At 32.9% G+C, this 14,526-nt stretch overlaps 1 protein-coding gene across 1 annotated transcript in view; it reads right to left on the reverse strand.

The window, feature by feature from the left end:
• LOC127724130 (E3 ubiquitin-protein ligase rnf213-alpha-like) overlaps positions 1–14,526 on the reverse strand; it is a 160,336-nt gene that overhangs the window by 10,827 nt on the left and 134,983 nt on the right. Inside the window, exons 72-77 of the mRNA XM_052230992.1 lie at positions 13,483–13,675; positions 12,473–12,692; positions 10,432–10,506; positions 9,542–9,739; positions 8,613–8,702; positions 467–666 (exon numbers count right to left, since the gene is read on the reverse strand). Of these exons, the coding sequence (XP_052086952.1) occupies positions 467–666; positions 8,613–8,702; positions 9,542–9,739; positions 10,432–10,506; positions 12,473–12,692; positions 13,483–13,675 (976 nt within the window). The remainder of the gene's footprint in view (positions 1–466; positions 667–8,612; positions 8,703–9,541; positions 9,740–10,431; positions 10,507–12,472; positions 12,693–13,482; positions 13,676–14,526) is intronic.

The following is a 14,526-nucleotide window of genomic DNA, read 5'->3' on the forward strand; positions in this document are numbered from 1 at the left end:
ACAATAACGTTAGACGGGTTCGCGTGCATAAACAGAAATGCGCTTTAAATTGTATAATATAATCATGTTCAGTCGACCTTTAATTATTATATCAACGACTGAAATGATTTATAAACATCTAGATTGCAGATAACACTCGAAATTAACCCGACCTCTTTACACACGGAATTCAAATAATTCTAGTTTGTCAATCGGTTGACTGCTTATAATGTAAAATACAAATATATCAAAAGTTTTTAAAACTAACAAAACACAATGATCGTTTCTCTATTTCCCAATGTAAATGAAATGAAACAAAAAACATTTTATATCACAATAAGAAGAGGAGAGAATTAACATTTTCCGGATCTACTTGGAGCCTAATGACCCCCCACGTAGATAAGTTGGATATCGCGGAAAGAAAGATTAACACGGCAACTAGAAAGGCATTAAAGCACTGCCTTTAAAAACAGAAATTTATTCTTACCAGATTTTAGACATATCAACATAGTCTTCATCATCAATATTCTGTGGGACGTCTATTTTTAGAACAATACATTCAAATAATAACTCCACAAAGACATCAATCAGTTCTATAGGTAATTTGTTTAAAATATCCTCAACACCTTGTGTCTGTTCTTGTGTTAATGGTTTCTTAAAGTTCTCTGATATTCCTTCAAAAGCTTTCTAAAAATAGAAAAAAAAATATGCTTTGGTCTTAGGTAAACCTGCAAAGTTAACTGTATTTCATTGAGGTGTACTACCATCAAATCATAGTATGTCACATCTGGTTGCATACGAAAAAGGGTTGAAAAAAAATATTCCCTTGAATTTGACAGTTGTAGGAAATTAATCCTACATTTCATTGCAGTAAAACATTTCTGTGTCATAGACATATATCTTGGGTGTTTCAAAGCACTATTATTTTTTCATTTGGTGTTTCTATAGAATATTTTGGAAACTTGAGGTTACATGGTTACTAAAGCTTGTACACAGATAGAATAAAATGCTTCGCTGGGGCGCAGCTTGATACGACCGCAGAGGTCGAACCCTGAACAGTTGGGGCAAGTATGGACACAACATTCAAGCTTGATACAGCTCTGAATTTGGATTGTTATTAAATATTTGACACAGCATAGGTTTCTGACACAGAAAGAACGTGGTTTAAGAACTTGAATTTTTTTAATTTACCTATTATGGTCCAATGTCCAAAATCAAAATACATGGTTAGATTCAGCATATCAAAGAACCCCATATATTCAATTTTTGTTAAAATCAAACAAAGTTTAATTTTGGACCCCAACTTGGACAAACTTGAAAACTGGGCCCATAATCAAAAATCTAAACACATGTTTAGATTCAGCATATCAAAGAACCCCAAGAATTCAATTTTTGCTAAAATCAAACTAAGTTTAATTTTGGACCCTTTGGACCTTAATGTAGACCAATTTAAAAAACGGGACTTAAAATTAAAAATCTAAATACACAGTTAGGTTTGGAATATCAAAGAACCCCAATAATTCAATTTTTGATGAAATCAAACAAAGTTTAATTTTGGACCCTTTTGACCTCAATATGAACCAATTTGATAGCGGGGCCCACAAATAAAAAATCTAAATTCATGGTTAGATTCAGCATATCAAAGAACCCCATATATTCAATTTTTGTTGAAATCAAAAAAAGTTTAATTTTGGACCCCAACTTGGACCAACTTGAAAACTGGGCCCATAATCAAAACTCTAAACACATGTTTAGATTCAGCATATCAAAGAACCCCAAGAATTCAATTTTTGTTAAAATCAAACTAAGTTTAATTTTGGACCCTTTGGACCTCAATGAAGACCAATTTAAAAAACGGGACCCAAATTAAAAATCTAAAAACACGGTTAGATTTGGCATATCAAAGAACCCCAATAATTCAATTTTCGATGAAATCAAACAAAGTTTAATTTTGGACCCTTTTGACCTCAATATGAACCAATTTGATAGCGGGGCCTACAAATAAAAAATCTAAATACATGGTTAGATTCAGCATATCAAAGAACCTCATATATTCAATTTTTGTTGAAATCAAACAAAGTTTAATTTTGGACCCCAATTTGGACCAACTGGAAAACTGGGCCCATAATCAAAAATCTAAATACATGTTTAGATTCAGCATATCAAAGAACCCCATATATTCAATTTTTGTTGAAATCAAACAAAGTTTAAATACTGGACCCTATCTTGGACCAACTTGAAAACTGGGCCCATAATCAAAAATCTAAACACATGTTTAGATTCAGCAAATCAAAGAACCCCAAGAATTCAATTTTTGTCAAAATCAAACTAAGTTTAATTTTGGACCCTTTGGACCTCAATGTAGACCAATTTAAAAAACAGGACCCAAAATTAAAAACCTAAATACACGGTTAGATTTGGAATATCAAAGAACCCCAATAATTCAATTTTAGATGAAATCAAACAAAGTTTAATTTTGGACCCTTTTGACCTCAATATGAACCAATTAGATAACGGGGTCCACAAATAAAAAATCTAAATACATGGTTAGATTCAGCATATCAAAGAACCCCATATATTCAATTTTTGTTGAAATCAAACAAAGTTTAATTTTGGACCCCAATTTGGACCAACTTGAAAACTGGGCCAAAAATCAAAAATCTAAATTCATGTTTAGATTCAGCATATCAAAGAACCTCATATATTAAATTTTTGCTAAAATCAAACAAAGTTTAATTTTGGACCCTTTGGACATTAATGTAGACCAATTTGAAAACTGGACCCAAAATTAAAAATCTAAATACACTGTTAGATTCGGCATAACAAATAAATAAATGTGATCAAAGATTTTACAAATCTAATGCGCCATACTGTGCAATTAAAGATTACTTCTTGAAATTTTTCAATATTTGAAATTTGAAAAAAAAATAATATTTGAAGAATAATTCTTTTTAATTTCTGAAATCTGAAATGAGAAAAAATTGGCCCCCCACAATTTCTTTTTATCCCCCCCCCCTTTTTCCCCCAAAAAAATTCTTTCCCTCAAGATATGGTCATAATCTCAATTCAAATTTCCAATGGAGTTGGCAACCATAATTACCCATTTAAATTTACCATAGTGCTAACTTAATCTATTTTATAATAGAATTAATAAAAATATAGTGTCAAATCTTTCATAAAAAAAAAAGATGAAAACATTTGCAGATATTTTTACTGGTCTTCCTTTATAAATATGCATTTCTTTAAACATAATTTAAAAGCAGTGTAAGGGAAGTAACCAAAACGTTGTATTTGGATTACCTCCCTTACACTGTTTTAGATTATCTTTATTGTTCATTAACCATTACTTTATACATAATTTAAAAGCAGTGTAAGGGAGATAATTTCAACACTGCTTTAAATTATGTTTTGTACTAAAGTATTTGTCCATTAACCAGGACAACCTTGTTTTTCCCCCTTTTTTGCCCCTAATTCCTAAACGGTTTGAGCCATAACCCCCCAAAGCAAATCCTAACCATCCCTTTGTGGTATGGAAACTTGTAGTATAATTTCAGAGAGATCCATACACCGTTCCACAGTTATTGTCTGGAAACTAGAAAATGCTCATTTTTGGCCCCTTTTTGGCCCCTAATTCCTTAACTGTTGGTACCATAACCCCCAAAATCAATCCCAACCTTCCTCTTGTGGTATTTAACCTTATGGTCAAATTTCAAAAAGATCCATTCACTTAAACTAAAGTTAGAGTGCGAAAACCAATATGTATTCGGACGACGACGACGACGACGACGACGCCAACGTCATACCAATATATGACCACAAAATTTTTTTGCGGTCGTATAAAAAGGGTGAAAATGTGATTGGTTAACTTCCAGTGATGGTTATTTTCTTATATGTAATGAAACATTATGTGAAATTTTGTCTATAGTACTGGACAGGATAAAACTTTACTCATGCCAAGTATTTCTTTATTTGAAACAAAGATAAATTCTGCAAAATTTTTTTGAAAAGTGCAAATTTAACAAAGACTAATAGGGAAGAATCAATGGTGGCATGACACCTCGAGGGACAGAGGTGACCCCCAAAAAAACTAACTTAACCTCTAAACACTTTCATGAATCCATCTGAAGCCCAGAATCCTCTCAGTGGTGGTATTTATCTGAGCAAAATTTTGTTTTATTAAGGAATTTGGTGTTGATGGCAGATCTTCAACTAGATCTGTTAAAACGTGATTTAAATCATTAATAGTTTTTATTAAAGATAATTTAGAGCTTGACATGTGGCATGGATACATGTTTATTGTTGAATGTATTAGATTTCTGGGGTTGTTTTTTGTGTGTGTTTATAGATTATTGTCTAATTAATGTATTATATGATATTTCTTTTCATGTCTTATGTCATGAGGACAGCAAGGCCTTAATGATTAATGCATACCTGCCAACTTTTCAAAATCTCCATGGGGTATTTTTGGCACAAGAGGACATAATGCTCCTCTTTTATAGTCATAAGTGTTTTTAATCTACTATTATATTGTTTGAATGAGTGTGATCAACACCCCTCATGGGGATATCCCCACAAATCAGGAAAGTTGGCAGGTCTGTTAATGTGTCCTTGAATTCAAATTTGTAGTATTTATGTGGATTACGTCAGTACTTCCCTTTCATCAATTTATTATATATATGTAACCGGAGAGCATGAATTTCATTACAAAATTGCTTGTCTCCACTCGGACTCGAACCCAGGACCTCTGTGTTACAAGGCAGCACATATACTGACTGAGCTAAAGAAGTACTTCCTTAGTTCAACCGCTTACAGCTGACTAAGTATCTACCACATTTACTAAGGGAAGCAATCCCGTCACACTTACCCCATCTCAAGAGTCATCATACCATTATGACTCTCACACACATACCCTAGCTAGAATTCCTCTCTAACCATAGTGGGTTTTTCAGTTGGGCACCAAAGTAACTGGAGAGCATGAATTTCATTACAAAATTGCTTGTCTCCACCCGCACCCGAACCCGGGACCTCTGTGTTACAAGGCAGCATGTATACTGACTGAGCTAAAGAAGTACTTCCTTAGCTCAACCACTAACGGCTGACTAACTATCTACCACATTTACTAAGGGAAGCAATCCCGTCACATATATAATAAAATGCTCCGCAGGGCGCAGCTTGATACGACCGCAGAGGTCGAACCCTGAACAGTTTGGGGAAGTATGGACACAACATTCAAGCTTGATACAGCTTTGGATTTGGATTGTGATTAAATATTTGACACAGCATAGGTTTCTAACACAGATTGAATGTGGTCTAAGAACTTAAAAATTTTAAATTGGACATTCACCTATTATGGTCCAATATCCAAAATCTAAATACATGGTTAGATTCAGCATATCAAAGAACCCCAAGAATTCAATTTTTGATGAAATCAAACAAAGTTTAATTTTGGACCCTTTTGACCTCAATGTGGACAAAGTTGATAACGGGGCCCAAAAATCAAAAATCTAAATACATGGTTAGATTCAGCATATCAAAGAACCCCATATATTCAATTTTTGTTGAAATCAAACAAAGTTTAATTTTGGACCCCGATTTGGACCAACTTGAAAACTGGGCCCATAATCAAAAATCTAAATACATGTTTAGATTCAGCATATCAAAGAACCCTAAGAATTCAATTTTTGTTAAAATCAAACTAAGTTTAATTTTGGACCCTTTGGACCTTAATGTAGACCAATTTGAAAACGGAACCAAAAATTAAGAATCTAAATACACGGTTAGATTCGGCATATCAAAGAACCCCAATAATTCAATTTTTGATGAAATCAAACAAAGTTTAATTTTGGACCCTTTTGACCTCAATGTGGACAAAGTTGATAACGGGGCCCAAAAATCAAAAATCTAAATACATGGTTAGATTCAGCATATCAAAGAACCCCATATATTCAATTTTTGTTGAAATCAAACAAAGTTTAATTTTGGACCCCGATTTGGACCAACTTGAAAACTGGGCCCATAATCAAAAATCTAAATACATGTTTAGATTCAGCATATCAAAGAACCCTAAGAATTCAATTTTTGTTAAAATCAAACTAAGTTTAATTTTGGACCCTTTGGACCTTAATGTAGACCAATTTGAAAACGGAACCAAAATTTAAGAATCTAAATACACAGTTAGATTCGGCATATCAAAGAACCCCAATAATTCAATTTTTGATGAAATCAAACAAAGTTTAATTTTGGACCCTTTGGACCTCAATGTGGACCAATTTAAAAACGGGGCCCAAAATCCAAAAACTAAATACACGGTTAGATTCAGCATATTAAAGAACCCCATGAAATCAAGAATAAAACCCCATTGAAATTGGTCAAGAAATAAGCAATTTATAGGAAGTATCTTCTTTTGCACAATCCTGTGCTATTAAATATTTCTTGCTATTGCGCAATACTGTACAATTGACAATTTCTTGCTATTGCGCAATATTGTGCTATTGGATATTTCTTGCTATTGCGCAATACTGTGCAATTGAAGATTTCTTGCTATTGCGCAATACTGTGCAATTGAAGATTTCTTGCTATTGTGCAATACTGTGCAATTGAAAATTTCTTGCTATTGCACAATACTTATTATATAATAATTTACACATCCTGATTGGTGTGTATCTCCTACCATATCATTATTATTTGATTTTAAATATAAATCAGAAATAACCAACTTAAAATGGAAAATTTTAAAAGGAACAAAAAAGGAAAAAAAGAAAAAAAAGAAAAAAAAGGAAAAAAAAATGAATCCCCCCCCAAAATTTTTTGAACCCCCATTATGATTCATCACCCCCAAACTCAATCCCAGCCTTCCCTTTGTGGTATGGTACCTTGCAGTACAATTTCAGAGAGATCCATACACTTGAACACAAGTTATTGTCTGGAAACTAGAAAACAATGTGTTTTTTGGCCCCTTTTTGGCCCCAAATTCCTAAACGTTTAGGGCAATTACCCCCAAACTCAAACCCAGCTTTCCCTTTGTGATATGGAACCTTGTAGTACAATTTCAGAAAGATCCATACACTTACACACAAGTTATTGTCATGAAACTAGAAAAATGCTTGTTTTTTGCCCCTTTTTTGGCCCCTAATTCATAAATTTGGAGGCAATTACCCCCAAAATCAATCCCAGCATTCCTTTAGTGATATGGAACCTTGTGGTACAATGTCAGAGAGATCCATACACTAACACACAAGTTATGTCTGGAAGTTACAAAAATGCTTATTTTTGGCCCCTTTTTGGCCCCTAATTCCTTTACTGTTATTACCATAACCCCCAAAATCAATCCCAACCTTCCTTTTGTGGTATTGAACCTTGTGGTAAAATTTCATAAAGATCCATTCACTTAAACTAAAGTTAGAGTGCGAAAACCAATGTGTCTTCGGACGACGCCGGACGACGACGACAACGCCGGACGACGACGACGCCAACGTCATACCAATATACGACCACAAAAATTTTTTTGCGGTCGTATTATAACCCATTGAACAATCTACCTTTTAATTTGCTATTTATTATTTATTGAAACAGAAAGGACATAGGAGGGATTAAAATGCAGTTGATATCTCTGACATGAAATTCTATGTGTACTTGCTATAGAGACAAACATCTGAAAACCTAAGACATATGGATAGAAAAGTGTTTGGAAATTTACCATGTAAGGGAATTCATAAGTATCGAGAAGGAAGTTAAAAAGTATGCAATTGAAATAACAAGAGTTTCAAAATAGTTTATAAAAAAAATCATTTAGACATGTTAGAGGAAAGTTGGGTAAAAATATTAAGAAGTATAAGGGTTGCCAGGCAAAACAAAATGTAATGCAACGGGAAAAAAAATTGACAGATGGCTTTTAAAATATCTTGGAGAATTTGGAAACATGAAATTCAAACCTCTATAAATTTTAAGTGTTAGTATTGCTTGTATGTATTATTTTTAACACTCAAATTTAAACATGTGAAAGCATGAGATATATTATTAAAAATAAATGGGGAATGTGTCCATGGTACACAAAGGATGACGCCCCCGCTTGCATATCATATAAAGTTATAAAGGGACACAAGTGAAGAACGGTAAAAGTGGCACTACCCAAATTTGTACTTGATCTGAGTTTTGTGGTAATAAGCATTGTGTATAAGTTTCATAACATTTGGTTGAAGCAAACTAAAGTTAGAGAACGGAAACGAAAAATTCAGCAATTTTTCCATTTGTAAAGGGGCATAACTCTAGAAAGATTAAAGCGACACAACCAAAATTAACTTGATCTGTGTTTTGTGGTAATAGTATTGTGCATAAGTTTCATAACATTTGGTTGAGGTAAACTAAAGTTAGAGAATGGAAACCAACTTTTGGACGTACGGATGGAAGGACAGACGGACAGACGGATAAGGGTTAAACTTAATGCCCCCTCCGCTATGGCGGTGGCATAAAAAAACATAGAAACTTAAGGAGCTATATGACCTCAGAAATCTAATAAGAATAGCCATATTCATTTAAGGTCAAATTTGCTAAGCATAGTAATTTTACTGTCAACATTGGCTACAATCTTTTATTTTTCGTACTTATCTTTAAGAATCTTTGAGTACATTACTAACCTTGTCGTATTTAGCCAGGAATTTAGCTCTTTCCATTGCTAAAGTAATCCACAGTGACATAGTATGTTTACATCTAGTCGCTTGTTGTGCCTACAAAATGAAAAACAAACAAGTGAAACTGCGAGCTACTGCTCACTGATGATACCCCCGCCCAAATATTTGACGGTAAACAGGAAGTTGTTGAGTGATGAATCTGAAAACGCATCACACGGTATAGCTGACTTATATAAACCCTGAAACCAAATTTCAAAAATCCTTGTAATGTAGTTCCTGAGAAAGATGCGACGAAAAAATATTCATGGGACGGAAGGACGGACTGACGGACGGATGGATGGACTGACGGATGGACAGTATACCCCCACTTTTTTAAAGCGGGGGTATAATAATTAGTGAATTTATCATTATTCAAAAGTAATCCTTAGTTTTATGTTTTATTTTAGCTAACAGCTCCTTACAATATCCAATATTAGATTTTTTGCAACATTTTGTGCGCACAATGTTTCTCTGTTGTCTAGCTGTAACATTCACAACCGCATAGAATATAAAATGGAGTTCTTCATGACAACTGCATAGCATATGCTTTAACTTTAAACAAAAATATTGTAATCATAGCTTTCTGATGAAAATTGCTGATCTTAAATATTAAACATGCACTATAGTTTACCATTCAGATTTGAATCTATTTTAACAAAGGGTCGAAACTAAATCGTTGATTTTTTGTGTAAAGGTTGAACAGGCATGGCAGGTGTTACTGAACTAATATATATGATGGATTCATTATTATTCAAGGGTACCAATTTTCATGGATTTCCTGGGTGAACTACAAATTTAAATGTTAAACAAATCCAAGAAATCACCTATCTACGAAAATACAATTTTTTTTTCAATCCACGAAATACAAATGAATACACAGTATACATAAACTATACCTTTTGACTAGGAAATGGATTGTCCATCTTCAGTGTGTTTGTCATAAAGTCATTCAATGAACTTTCTGGATCAGATCCTACAGACTTCAAAAAGCTAATTGCAATGTCTAGCTTGTCTAAACTCTCACAGAGATCAGGGTAGGATTTTAGACGTAATTCTCCACATATCTGACTCAAAACTGCTGGGTTAAGTCTCTCCTAATTGAAATAAAATAATTTCATAATGATACTCACTATATGTCATATACCATAGATATATTTGTGTTTTTCCGGTTTTTCACAGCAGTTGACAAAAAAACTTAGTTATCATTTAAACCAGTTTTAAATACTCCTATCAGTATCATTTTATTTTAAAATTTTGTATTCAATATAGGAATATGTTTTTAAAGAGTGAAAACTAGAATCGATGAAATCATTAAAAAAAAACCCACTGATTTAGGAATATAAACATATAATACTGATTTCAGTATGCACTTATTCAAATAAAAAATACACATGGCTTTTAAAACGACAGCAAGCCAAATTTTTCTCATATTCATTAGTGTCATTGTTAATACAATCAAGGGCAATAACTCATGACTGGCTAACATGAAGTCATCATATCCAATCTTGACTTCCATTTTGTCATGAGAAACAACATATCAAAATTTGAAAAAGGAATGTAATCAACTGTTCTATCGTTTTCACATGAAATCAACATAAAGTCTTGTTTTCCCATTAATCAAGGACTTAACTCACCTTTGACATCATTAACAACATCTAAAAATTTGAAAAGCATTGGTAAAACTTTTCTCAAATTATTGCAGGACACAAAATTAAGTTCCATTTCCCATTCAATCAAGGACCAGAAAATACAAGTGAAAATATGCTGTGAAATAGAGTAGTCTTACCTGTTTAACTCTCAGATATAAACTTTTGAAGACCACAGCATTAGTAGATTCAGATCGATAAGTGATTGTCTCTATCTGTAATAAAAAAACACTCAAATCATTTGACAAACTGATTTATTTTACCACCACAAAAATTATATGCAGGTAAAGTTTTGGCAACAACAGAATTTCATGACTATGATACCATGAAATTCCTTTTTCTGTAATTTTTGGGTTTCTTTTTCATTGTTTTCTTTATATTTTGATAAATTTTCTTTTAAAATAAAGACAAGAGTGCACATGCTGAAATGTCTCGTGTGCTATATACTAACCATTGATTTAATGTTAATAGGGCTCAATATAAAGTTTTACTACAAGTATCCCATTAACATTTATGATCCAAGAAAATGAGGTCAAGGTCAGATAAACCAAGGCAGAAATACATGTACACCTTTAATACAATCATTCCATACACCGAATATAGATGAACTATTGCTTATAGTATAAAAGAAACAGACCAAACCATGGAAATTTTATATTGACCAATGAACCATGAAAATGAGGTGAAGGTCAGATGATACCTGCCAGACAGACATATACACCTTTCTATCATTCCATACACCAAATATAGTTGACCTATTGCTTAAAGAAAAACAGACCAATACACAAAAACTTAACATTGCTTAATAAACCGTGAAAATGAGGTCAAGGTCAAATAAAACCTGCCAGACTGACATGTACATGGTAAAATATTTTCATACACCAAATATAGTTGACCTATAATTGCATACAGTATTAGAAAAATAGACCAAAACACAAAAACTTAACTTTTACCACTGAACCATGAAAATGAGGTCAAGGTCAGATGACACTGCCAGCTGGACATGTACACCTTACAGTCATGACATACACCAAATATAGTAGACCTCTGAGATATGAACTTGACCACAAAAACCTAACCTTGTTCACTGATCCATGACATGAGGTGGATGTCAATTGAAAACTGTCTGACAGGCATGAGGACCTTGCAAGGTACGCACATATATAGTTGTCCTATTACTGATAATAAGAGACAAATTAGCATTACAAAAAATCTTGACTTTTTTTTTAATCACTGAACCATAAAAATGAGGTCAAGGACAATGGACATATAACAGATGGAAACTTCATATCATAAGGCATCTATACAAAGTATGAAGCATCCAGGTCTTCTACCCTCTGAAATATTGAGCTTTGAAGAAGCTAGTTAACACTACCACTGCCAGATCACTTTCCCCATGTCGAGCTTTCAGCGACAGAAGTCGCAGGTTCGACAAAAACCTTAGCTTGATTAAATAGACCATGCAGTTTGAAAAGATTGTTACCTGGTTCATGATTATATTTTTGTAGATTATGGTAAATTCAGAAATTAATGCATGCATTTATTTTCTCTAATTTTCATGCTTTTTTCATATTCTTGATCGTTGTGAGAAAAATATTTCTCATCTCCAGAGAAAACTTTGTTCTCAGCAAATGATTTTTTCAAATGTCTCAAGTAGAGAAATATCGTAACACACTTGATTCATTGGTGGAATCTAAATATTGCAAACCATTAAGTACTGGTAAAAATGTGAAGTTAAATTAGTGCAATTGCAAAATTTTGTGAAGGAAAATCACAACTGAAAATATGAATGCATGTTTTTATTATAAGGAACCTAATTCTGTCGCATTTTCTGCATAAACAAAAACATCTGAAATTCAATTTTCAGCATTAATAAAAACATCTGCAATTCAAATTCACAAAAATTTCTGAATTTACAGTATATCTTTCTCTTTTCCTCAATAAGTATTTCAATGAATGCAACTTATCACAAAATTGTTACTTGCCATTAGCAAAACAAGGGGTGACACTAGTTGATAAGGTAGACTGTTGTTTGTCTTTTATCGCTTTTTTTTTTGGCCATAGAATTGTCTGTCTTTCTTCAACTTGAGTTTTTTTTTATTGTTGCTTTGGTATCTTCTACCTTTTTTTTCAACCGAATGTTGAGTACAAAGTAGCTGTTGTTTGTAGGTAAAATTTTACCTCATGGATTTTGGTGATGAGAGATTTTGAAAAGAGGAATCTGTCCATCAACTGTCTCTCAAGGTTAGTAACATTGTAATCTATTCTGGTTCCCTGTCCTACTTCAAATGAATAATTACAGTTTGCTAACACCATGGGTAACAGATCTTTGTCAGGATGGTAACTAATCAGGTGAGCAGATGATATGTCCTTCACATGAACTTTAGGAAGATTGTCCTCTCTGCAAAAAAGAGGTCAAGGTCCATTTTTATAATGTTCCAAAATACTGTAAACCAACTAATTTTCGTGAGTGATTTATTTTTGCGACTTTCACATATAGAAAAATAATGATTTCTTTAATAAAGTCTAAATATAAAAAGTTGACACTAATAAATTACTCACAATGACTGATATTAGTTCTAGAAAATTTTCTTTCCATTTGTATTTACCTGAGATTCAAACGGCCTCATTGAATTATAATTATCACATACTGGTAATATAGAATTGCAAGGATTGAATGAATGAGTTCTTGCAAAATGAAACTTACTTTTGGCAGGAAAAATTTAATTCAGAGTAGATAACAGTTCATTGTTGAATCATAAATCAGGTCACTGATTTTCTCAGTTGGATTATTTCATGTTTGGTCTATAAAACTGACTAAATAGTTTGTGTTTTGCTCATTATTAAAGGCAATATGACAACCTGTAGCTGTTTACATCATTGTTCTTTGGTCTATGGATAGTTAACGCTGTAGCCAAATATCTCCTGAAGTAGGGAATTATTATTCCAGCTTTACTAGGTACTGATGTATAAGTCAAATCTTTAAAACAAAGGCAAATTTGTGTCAGGGCATTTTATAGCTTAATACTATAAGGTATGGGTTTTTCTCATTGTTAAAGGCTATACAGTGACCTAAAATTGCTCATATTCATGATCTTTTTAACTTTGGTGGATTGCTGCACATTGGCAATAATACCACATCTCCTTATTTTTACAAAGGAATTCTATATTTATGTGTTTAACGAACTTACTTTTGCTTGGTCTGAGAACAGTAGTTATCTAGGAAGATATTTTGTTTCTTCAACAGGAAAAAGAGGAGAGCATAAGAGCAAAGACCAGCATCCTTATATGTAGGTATCAGATGTGATATTGATGTGTCCTCTGTAATGTCCTTCCTACAATATTCTTTGTCAACTGTCACCAAAATCTCATTGGCTGGACACCCTGTAAAAGTATAAGTAATTATTAAAAATAAATCACTGTTGATTCATTTATTTTCATAGGTACCAATTTTCGTGGATTGATGAAAACTTTCATTTTTATGAATATTTTATTTTGTGGTGTTGCTAAAGTCTGCATACAAGCCTATAGAAAATTTATAATTTGTTGAACTGTTAAATTTGTGATTCACCTGTACCCACAAAATGTTGGTCATATCTGTTTTTTTACAAATTATTTTGTTATAAATTAGGCCTTTAGTTTTTTTTGTTTGAATTGTTTCACATTTTTCATATCCGACCCTTTTATAGCCGACTATATGGTATGGGTTTTTCTCATTGTTGAAGGCCACACAGTTGCATATAATTGCTTAATTTATTACTGTGGATTCATTTATTTTTCGTGGGTACTAATTTTTGTGGATTAAGGAAAACTTACATATTCGTGGATATTTGATTTCTTGGTTTGACTCAAGTCTGTATATATTCATATAGAACATTTGTAATTCCTTGAACATTTAAATTTAAGGTTTCCCTGTACCAACGAAATCCATGAAAATTGGTATCCAACGAATAATACTGAATCCACAGTATGAACTTTACTCTATGAATAACAGTGAATATAAAATGCTCAGCTGGGCGCAGCTTGATACGACAGTAGAGGTCGAACCCTGAACAGTTGGGGCAAGTATGGACACAACATTCAAGCTTGATACAGCTCTGAATTTGGATTGTGATTAAATATTTGACACAGCATAGGTTTCTGACACAGAATGAATGTGGTCTAAGAACTTAAAAATTTTTAATTTACCTATTATGGTCCAATATCCAAAATCTAAATACATACACGGTTAGATT

This window comes from Mytilus californianus, unplaced genomic scaffold (assembly GCF_021869535.1).
Source record: "Mytilus californianus isolate M0D057914Y unplaced genomic scaffold, xbMytCali1.0.p SCAF_14, whole genome shotgun sequence".
In the NCBI taxonomy this organism is placed as follows: Eukaryota; Metazoa; Mollusca; class Bivalvia; order Mytilida; family Mytilidae; genus Mytilus; species Mytilus californianus.